Raw genomic sequence first — 10,786 nt, 5'->3', positions numbered from 1 at the left:
TGAACACAGTACTCAAGGTGCGGCCTCACCAGTGCTGAGTACAGGGGGACAATTACCACCCTGTTCCTGCTAGTAACACTGTTTTTGATGCAAGCCAGGATGCCATTGGCCTTCTTGGACACCCGGGCACACTGTCGGCTCATGTTCAGCCGAGCATCAATCGGTACTCCCAGGTCCGTTTCCTCCACAAGTATAAATAAAACACCTCCTTACAATTTATCTGCAGAATTCACAGCCGTGAGGTTGAGCCACAATTTAAATTAATTAGCCTGTGCTGACTTATGGAATAAATGCACCTCTTCTATTTCCAGGGGTAACAGAAATAGAAATGCATCTGACTCAGCGAGAATAAAAATCATTAGATTTCAGAAAGGTTTGAAACGCTGTTCTTGGACACAAACCAAAACAACAAAGTTGTCCATTGTATAGAAGAACTCATCAACTGTGCTGGCTGCCATATTGTAAAGAAATAAAAGAAACATTTCAAACAGTATATTTTCAGTTGCTTTCAAAACTCGTCAGATTAGTCATAGGTTATTTCTGCCTTAAAAGACAAATCATTCTATACTTCTACTCTGTAAGTTTGGATAAACAAGGCTTCTAAGCAAACAAAATATTGAATTAAAAATGAGCAATTCTGTACAAAATTCCGCCTCAGAATTATTATGTTATATACAATGTAATTTTTTAAGAGTAAAAACACATAATGATGGTAATTTCTGTGCAACAGAGTGAATATTTTTCAGATGCTGACAGAATACCGGGGATAAATATAATTCATGTCAAACAAGGAATTAAGTAGTTCAACAATGAATGGCAGTAGACTAGGAATTCTAAAGCAACTATTTCAGCAGCAACAATTAAGGTTTTCAGAACATCAGCAGTGCACATAAACAAAATAATTTATCAAATCTTGTAGTTGCATGGATTGAAACTCTGAAATACAACCCATTTTTGTTGAAAATATATGGAGTACCTATTGGTTTGGGAAAGGACCCTGGTAACTCCCCCCAGCTGCACTAACCTTAGGAAGAAGTTGTCACATTTATGTCAACAGATTCTCAAAGATTTGAAACAAACGACAGCATTGGCAATGTAACAAGGTAAAACTTTTACTGAGATATGGCAATATTAAGGAAAAATATAAGGTACTCTTATCTACTTCTTTCAAAACCTCCGTGGATAAATAAGCTTTATTGGCATCATATAAAATCCATTTCAGAGAAAAAATACCAGGAACTTAGACCTGAATTATTTCAAGTTGCTTTTCCAGCCATTCAAACAGTATGAAGTTTGACATTTGCACACAGTTACAGAATTTGTTTCTTCAAACAGTTTCCAGTCACACAGTCAACTTATTTTCTGCATCAATTTATTTTACAAAGCCTCATCTTACAGCTTCAAACGCATACAGAATTATTGTATATATCTTACCTAATGGATTGTCAAGTCTTTAGTTTCATGCACTGGTTTTTTTTTGTGCCTGTGACGCTACTTTTCTACAGTTTCATCACACATGGAAGTCATCGTTGTCTCTCAAAAACTGATTTACAAATACAGCTGCTCAAAAGGTAGGATAAAAAACAGTCAAAAGAAACTGGTCTGTGGTCCTTGGAATCACTGAAAATACCCTTATTTTTGATGTAGGTAATCAAGTGGCATATGGGGGAAAATAAAACCTCAAGAATTTGCTATACAAATCTGTAGCTCCTGAGTTATGCTGTAGAAGCATTTGGGGCAATCAGTTGTGACTGCTGTACAGAAGCAACTTTCTTGAAGACTCAAGAAAATAATTATGCAGTATTATAGCATATGCTATTGCTATAATACATGCTTTATACTAGCAACAGTGTCGCCCTTTCACAAAGCTGCACTAACACAAGTAGTTAACAATGAATAACTATAACTGGACTTGTATTTTCAACTAAACTGTAACTAGCTCAACAGAGGAGCACAATGCCTCGCCAGAATAACACTACATTGTGACACGGGCGAATATAACACTGGCATTTCAGCATCACTTCTTTTCCTTATCAGCAATGCAAATTTTACAACAATACAGCCAACCAAAAAACAAAAAGGTATGATGCATGCTAAATTCTGTCTATAAATGGCACTTTGTAGTTAAAGCTATAGGAAGCCAAGCAATTTGGAATATATGGCTGTGCATTCTTTCTATTATCTTCACATGTAAATTTCCAGGCTTCTCTTTGTGAGGGGTTAAATATATGTTCACCTTATGAACTGGAGAACTGAACTCTTTCCTTTCTTCAGTATGGTATCATGCCTTACATTACATTTCAAGTACTAATCTAAGAACTACACGTCTACAATACTCAGGAAATCCTGCTCCCCCACAAACATCAACACAACAGCCTCCAAGAAGAAGACTCAGTACTACTGTGCAACTACTGATGCATTTCCTAAGTGGTTTAGAACTTGTAAAACTACTTATCATGACGTCAGAGTACTTACTGCATTGAGTTCCCAGAAGTAAAGAGCCTGAAATCAACTTGGGAACATAGAGTCAGATTAACAGCCAGATAAAAATGCAAACATTTCTCAGCATCTGCAAATGGGAATAGATTCACCTCTTAAGCAAAGGATTGCCTTAACAGTGAAACAACCCTTTTTTCTTCTTGTTCATTACACACTTTTCAACCTCTTCAGCAGTTTAAGTGAGCACCATACAAATAATCTGTACACAAACAAGTCAGGCTCTTTCCATTAATTATTCCGTTTCTTTGGACAAGACAGAAAGCTTTTATTGCACGTATTCCACAACATCCACCTTTGTATGAGCTCTTGACTAAAGCTGTTGTTTCAAAGTGCATTTGAAAAAAATTAACAGCATCCTCAAAGATGAGGAGTTGAGGCTCCAGACTCATCATGACATCTATGTATCTTATCAAAGCACCAAAACCGGAGCTTCTTTGAGCTCCCTACAGACAAAGATGAGCTATCTGACCTTCAGCTCTCTTAACTGGATTTCCAACTTGCATAATCTAATCAAGCAACTTACGACTAATGTGAATTCATCTTCTAAGAGTACTATACCAGTGGTACAAGGGAGATGACAGCACTAAGCCCACTTCTCAAAACTAGAGCACCACCTCCATTACCACCTTGCCTGAAGAAATTCCTAGCATTTTAGTTTTTGAATATTTGACCTTGCAACTTTAAAATATATTACTATACTTTCAGAGGTCAGAAGAAAGAACACAAACACAAATAATCAAAGTCATGAGTAAATGGAGCATATTCAACTACTACATAGATCTTTATTATATGAACAGTCCTTGTAGCAGCAACTGATTCTCTCCATTTTAGAATGATAAATGTGGCATACTTTGCCAGTGATTTCACTTAGCAGAAGGGGATTCCAGTTTCATTTCAAAGCCCAGAAGAGCTACAAATATTCCATCTTCCCCCTCCAACTTCTGTAGACCTACTAAAGTTTACCCTTCTCTTAGTTTAACCATGAGTGCAGAAATTTCTTTTAATCCAGCTTTCACCATAGAGTCATTCTAATTCTCTTGCCAAAGCATTCCAGAATGTAGCCAAATAAGGACACTTCCGTGTCCTTATTGTATAAGATTTAATTGTATCTATAAAACAGAAGGGAAAGATTCTCTACCAATCATCTACTTTTCCTCTCAATAACATCATGTCCTTGGTAACCAGGGGCAAGTTCTGCTGTTAGAAGCCCTAGACAACATCACAGAGAGAAAGACAGACTTTTACCACCATTTCCCAACAAACCTGCAGCTCTTCTATAAAGGGCCCTAATTCCACCAATACTTTTAAGACTTGAGAGAATCCATTTTTAGTTCTTTGTTTAGAAGTTAAAGTCTTTCTCCTTTCCTTACGTTCTGGGGGGAAAGAATGAAAAACACAAAAAACACAAAAATGTTACTAAATCCCCACCCAATTTCAGTGTGAGGTAACCTGACACTGGAGTAGAGGAGAAGAAACTAGGATGTAACTCCAATTGCCAGCAACCTGCATGGCATATACCTCTGACATATACTGTACTTCTTAGTGCAAATGGGGCTGCATTTCCCCAATATAAATTGTGGTATCCTTCTAAAATACATATAAGTTGAAAGAGGCAAAAATGCTTCAACCACAATCACCAATGTAAAGGCCACCTTCATTTCAAGCTTGTGTGTTTGGTGGGGTTTTTTTTCTTCTTTTTGTTTATTTTTCATCTTGTTTTTAGTAAAATACCCTTAAATAAACAATACCTTCCACACTCTTAAAATGAAATTGTCCTTTTTCCTACTGATTTTCTTACCAGATAGGATAACTTCCCTCTTACAAACAAAAATAAATAGCAACATTCATTCATGTTTTAAAATCAAAAATTTAAATTCAGTTTCTAAATTCTAAATCAATATTTACTAAAAACATTTGTCTTATTATACTGCTAACCATGTTCAAGCAAAGATAACTATTTAAAAACACTGAAAGTGATTTGTCCATTGACACAAGCAACATGTAGAAAGTAATTCTTGTGATAAAGTCTAGGTACAATTAAACTCCCTCAAACAGTTTTAAAATATGATCCTGCAATGACCACATTCAAAAGGATTTATTTATGTACTTGCTAAAATATTAACTTTCATGCAATGCATGGCACATAAAGAACAAATTATCTTGCAGCAAGTAAATACATGTTAAGATGTGCTTAAGGAAATGGTTTCTGAAGTAGATTTTTCACTTCTTAGGCATAAACTCTCATACCCACAGATGAGGGGGAAAAAATAGACAACCAAATATTCATTTTAAACATCAGCCACTGGCATTAGGGAAAAAAAATAAGTATATATTGAAATGCAGAACAATTTACGTATACAAAGACAGCTCAAAAATATTTAAGGAACATCAATGTCTTAAGGGACAACAAATCATTTGGAAACAAGTGCAAACAGAATCACTGCTTAAGCCAAACAGAGAAAGCAGTCACAAGTCTTCTACATCTAGCTGTTAGGATTTTATGAACCATTTAGTTGGAATCAGGTAGTAGCATCAAACTGAACTACCCCATATTTGCCACTTATCATCCATTCCGGGTCAGAAGCCTGGATTTGTTCACCTTGCCCAGGCTTCAGGCCAACCTGAGTGTCAGATTTCAGCGTTCTTAAACTACAGAGAGGTGCAGGATGAAACTTGTTCAAGGCCTGATGAAATGGAACAGTATACTCCCATTTTCTATCACCTGTTAATTTTCTGTAGTTTAGATCACCTTTAAAAAGAAGCAAGTTTGATTTCTGTAGATCAGCGTACAAATCAGGAGCAACCTCAGCCATGCTGGAATAGATATGTGGCAAAGTCCAAAACATGTGATCTTTGTAAACCCAAGCGCCCTTTTTCAAGTTGCCCTCCCAGTTTATCCCACATCTAGACATCCACATATGATTAGCTGCCTGAAGCTGTTTAATAGTCCAGTTAAAATCATTCTTTGTTGTATCCGACACATACCAGGGAATACTTTTTCCATGGAAATGGACTTCATCAGCTAGCTTTGACGATAACAAGAAGTCAGTCAACACAAGATCACTTACAAGTTCAAATCCAGCATTATCCAAGATTATATCAACTCTAACAATACACTTATCTGTATTGCTTTTTTTGGCATTTATAAGTAGTGACCAAAGCTTTTCCATATCATTCACTATGATGTAAGGTACCATGTTTTCCAGGCTTTGTAAAGGACTAGTTTTCTGAGAGCTTTCCTCACCGGCTGAAAAAGAAAGGTCACACTTATTGCCCCACAGTGACACCTAGAAAGAGGGGGAGAGAAGAAAACACAAAAATCACAATTGATAAGCCTTGTAATAGCTACATTCCAAATATCATACACACCTAAAGATTTTTATTTGCTTCTATTTTAGGGACATAAAGGCTCTAAACCCACATTTTCTTCCAAGTTTAAATAAAGTGCAACTTCTTGTACAATAATCTCGATACTGGAAAAAACAATTCTTGGAAGGAACTAAACACTGCTCTGCCCTTATGCAGGCATCAGAAACATGCATCAGCATGTTAGACATTTCGCACTGACGTAAATACACCTGAAAACTTATAATGTATACTTTCTACACAGTAATTCCAGAAACCATCAGAGGGAAGACAAAAAAAGGAGTAATAGAAGCATGTTAATTTATTAGATGAAATCAAGTAAGAAGCAGAATTTAATTTTTTTTTTTCTATGAATACTTAAAAGTACGCTTTAATGAACTCTTTACAAAGGCTGATCAAACAGTCCACGTGCATTGTTGCCAACAATATAACTTATCATAATCCTAGGATATTTTGTATTCTACCCAGATGCATTATTTTCCAAGAATAGTTGTAAGCTTTGAAAGCACTTCTGGCCAACAGACATCTAACTTTTTTTCCAGGCGAGTCTAAAGGTTTTTAAAGTGACGGTAAAATGAACTGCTTTAAAATGTTATGGTTAAACAACAAAAGGGCCATATGGAAATTGATTCAGGTGTTTTAGAGAAGCTTTCTTTTTTTTGAGGGAGAACAAGCAAAGTTTTCAAAGGCACGGGGGGGATCAGTGGTATAAGGAAAACATCAAACTTAGTACAGGTGATCATAGAATCATAGAACCATAAAATTATCGAGGTTGGAAAAGACCTTGAAGATTATCAAGTCCAACCGCAGCCTAACCAGAACCCTAACTCTAAAAACCCTCCACTAAATCATATCCCTGAGCACCACATCCAAACGGCTCTTAAACACAACCAGGGATGGCGATTCAACCACCTCCCTGGGGAGCCCATTCCAGTACCTAACCACCCTTTCTGTAAAGTTCTTCCTAATATCCAACCCAAACTTGCCCTGGCGCAACTTGAGGCCATAAAACATCAAAACATCAAAACATAAATACTCCCAAAGTAGCAATACAATACACCTGTCAGGATTTCATCACATATTTTACAAACATAAGAGCTGTAGTTTTATTTCCATGCAAACTCAAATTCCTTATAACCTGAAGCTTTCATTTGTTACAGAGAAGCACTAGTAGTTTACCTGCAGTAGCTTAAAAAGTTCCCCCTTAAGTTGCTTCTCGTCTAAATCCTTGATGTTTTTAAGGAGTTCCTGAAAATAAGTGCATAAAGCAATAATAGCCTCTTGGGATTCGAAGAAATTTTGAGCCTTTCCTTCCTTAAATACGTCGAAGCTGCCAATAGGTGGGCTAAAAATAAGAAGAGAATGAATGCATTAACATACTTTCCACGTTTTCTATGACAGCACTTGAAACATTTGAAAAGGAAAGGTCAGACCTCAGCTTTTTTAAGGCACATTATGGACTCCTGCTAGATTTTTCCAGTTTCAACTAATCATACTGGATTCTTACATATTTCAATAAAAACTTGATAACATATCTTACTGGAACAAACAGCATACAGGACATCTTGAAATTATTAGCAACATACTCTAACAGTGAACAAGTGTTCTATCATGACTGCACATACTGTAACCATTACGAGCTCCATTTTTTGTGCACAGATAAATAAAACTGTAACATGTAAGTGAAAAAGCACAGTGAATTGTAGGCCCACTTTTAATTGGATTTGTGCCTCCTGAAGTGCATTTCCCATACCAAAGTGTCTTAGAGTGGTAAGTAATTGTTTTGAAAGCTTTTAACTAAGACTTCAGAAAATTAATATGCCAAAGTTGACGAAATAATTCAGCTCCTGTCATATATTAGAAATATCAACTTATAATAGGAACCATACTGAACCACATAATTAAGAGAGGACAAATAATAAAGACCAAGAACTGTAAAGCTTGCTAATGAAAAATGTTTGTTTTAAGAGCAATCCAGGAGACTTTTTTTTTTGCTGCAAGATTTCAAATTGAGCAATATACCAATAGAAACAAAGAAATCCATTACTGTGTTACTATCTCCATAGCGTTATGGGCATAAAGCTTTTGAGCCTAAAACTGTTAATTCCTATCCCTTTACAATGTACTGCTACATCTTCACAGTACCAGCACAAGAAACTTTTCCTGTTTAAGTTATATTTAACCAGGATCAGCTCCTTAAGTTTGATGCAACAAATGGGCTGCAAACACAAAGATGATGGTGTAGAATGAACAGCACAGACTATTGAAGCTGAGTGTTCTGTAGTAAGAACTTCAGATTTCTAGCAGTAGCAAAACAAGTTAGAATGTCCAGTAGATTGGTAATATATACCTCAAGATGTAATTCTAGACTTTTAGAAATACTAAATAACTTCTAAGACCTCACTATACAGTAGTCTGCAAGGTGAAGCTAAGCAGTCAAACTTGAGAGACTTCACAGAGCCACAGAAGCTGAGGCATAATAAAAAGTACTAACTTCAAAATTTACTGAACATTGATTTTAAATCTGAGGTGTGAGACAGGGGGAAATTAATATAGAAAAAGCTTAAAGTTCTCGTTTCCCTTACTGCCCACGTCTTCCTATCTCCCAAAATAAAAAGGGGAAATAATAATGTTTTGCCAAGACACCAAACTAAATACCTACTTCTGTGTTACTGCTGCATGAATTCTTCGATACATGTAACACTCTATAAATAACCAAGGGGACTGAAACCAACTTGGTTCTCCATTTCCATTGGATAAATTACGTTGGTAGTCTAGGTATTGGTTCCATAGGGCAGCATCAGGCAGATCATCTTCTAAGGGAGTCACAGGTTTGTCTGTCTGCAGTTCATTCCGTAATTTGGAAAGGAAGGATATAGCTCTCTTCTCAGCTTCAACACCCTTCTGAAACAGGCAAAGAATAAAAGTTCCTATAATGGACACTTATTCCTATAGCAACATAGAGTAATATTTCAGGAAATCAATACATGATAAGACTTAGCTACCACACATAAATCCCAGAACAACTCAGAGCTTGATTCAACCAAACACATTTGGGTGAATGACATTCCTTACACACATAACATCCCAAAATGAAGCACACATCGGACTTCTTTTTAGTTCGGACCTTATTGTTAATTAAGAGGAACAGAAAACACAAATGTACAGAAAGGATCTCCAATAGTCAGGGAAAAACAAAATCCCAGGCAAGCAGAAACCTCACTCTTACCTCACCATGTTCTTCAAAGAACTCATTTTTGTGTCGATGCAGAGTGTCAATAACTTTTGTGAGGATCTGGGGCAGTCGGTCTTTAACTGTAATATATGCAAAGGATCTAAAAAGGAAAGCAGCAACATTTTATTCCTGAGAGGAAATGATTAAATATCTACTATTTTTTAAATAGACTGTATGATGTTTTTTAATAGCGTGGCCTTAAAAGTCATTTTCTGCACACCTAAAGCAGCTGACAGCAATGAGAAAAAACAAATCTTTAAAACCAGTTTGGATGTGGTGCTCAGGGACATGATTTAGCAGAGGGCTGTTAGAGTTTGGGTAGTATGGTTAGGTTGTGGTTGGACTTGATCACCCTTAGGGTCTTTTCCAACCCGAGCAGTTGAATGATACTATGACTGGCCCTGCCACAGGGACACAAACAGGGGTTAACTGCAAGCTAAAACACATTCTCCAGTTGTTGCTATCAGATGTAAAGACATAAAACTAGAAGCACAGAGAACTGCATTAAGCTTAGGTATATTTAGTGTTAGTTACAACAAAATCCACACTGCTTGCTTTCCAATATGTAAGTATATATTATTCACAATTACACGTGAACTTAAATGAGTTTATATATAAACCTAGCGTTCTATTTTACATAATAATCAAGCCATTTACTGCTATGGTTGCTTTTGTTCAGTGGTTTTTTTGCTGTTGTTTTGGTTTGCTTTTTTTAGGGGAAAGGTGGCAAACAAGACATGCACAACGCCACAACGAGCTGGAACCCATAAGGAAGAATGATTTTTACAGCTTTTCTACTGCGTGCACCAAAGCCCTGAGCACAGCAACTCACACATGCACAGAGCAGCACCCACAAAGCACCGCAGGAAGTGCACACCCACAGAACCACAGTATCACAGAATGACCCAGGTTGGAAGGGACCTCAAGGATCATGTAGTTCCAACCCCCCTGCCTGGCAGGGCCACCAAACATACACATTTACTAGATCAGGTTGCCCAGGGCCCCGTCCAACCTGGTCTTGAACACCTCCAAGGACGGGGCATCCACAACCTCCCTGGGCAGCCTGTTCCAGGGCCTAACCACTCTCCTAGTGAAGAACTTCCCCCTAACATCCAACCTAAATCTTCCCTCCTTCAACTTAAAACCATTTCCCCGTGTCCTGCTATTGTCAGCCCTTTCGACACCCCGCCCCTCCCCACCCTGGCTCCCACAGCCACTGTCGGCCTAAGACACCCGCACCCACAGCGGGGGCGGAGAGCCGCCGCCCGCCCTCAGACGGCCCCAGCCCCGTACCCACAGCGCCACCTCCCGGTGCCGCCCGGAACGGGCCCGGCCGCGGCACCGCCCCCGCTCGCCCGGAGGGGGCCGAGCGCCGGCCCCCGGCTCCACCCCCACCCGGCACAAGCCGCTAGGCCGCGAGCCTCCTGCGGAAGGCCCGACGCCCACAGACGGCCTCAGGGCGAGTGGGAAGCCGAGGCCGGGCCCTCGTCTCCCTCCTGCCCCTCGCCCCGCAGCCGGTAACGAGCGCCCCGGGCCCCGACGGACCCCTTAAACCTGGCCGAGAGCGAGACCGGTAAGGCCGTAACCGCCGCCATCTTGCCCCGCCCCCCGGAAGTCGGGCGCGGCGGCCGGACGTTATTGGAAGCGGCGACCGCACCCGGCGCGGCGCGGCGACGGGCGGGGCCT

General features: G+C 39.0%; 1 protein-coding gene across 1 annotated transcript; it reads right to left on the bottom strand.

The window, feature by feature from the left end:
• Positions 1–1,087: 1,087 nt before the first annotated feature.
• Positions 1,088–10,739, bottom strand: ARMT1 (acidic residue methyltransferase 1). Its single transcript, XM_015858112.2, has 5 exons — positions 10,646–10,739; positions 9,095–9,200; positions 8,528–8,769; positions 7,045–7,210; positions 1,088–5,786 (listed from the first exon to the last, which is right to left on the bottom strand). Exons 1-5 carry the CDS (start codon positions 10,693–10,695, stop codon positions 5,019–5,021), a joined length of 1,332 nt encoding a protein of 443 aa, XP_015713598.1. The 5' UTR covers positions 10,696–10,739; the 3' UTR covers positions 1,088–5,018.
• Between the last annotated feature and the right edge of the window lie 47 nt (positions 10,740–10,786).

Source organism: Coturnix japonica, chromosome 3 (assembly GCF_001577835.2).
Source record: "Coturnix japonica isolate 7356 chromosome 3, Coturnix japonica 2.1, whole genome shotgun sequence".
Lineage (NCBI taxonomy): Eukaryota > Metazoa > Chordata > Aves > Galliformes > Phasianidae > Coturnix > Coturnix japonica.
This window is presented reverse-complemented; position numbering and strand designations above follow the sequence as displayed.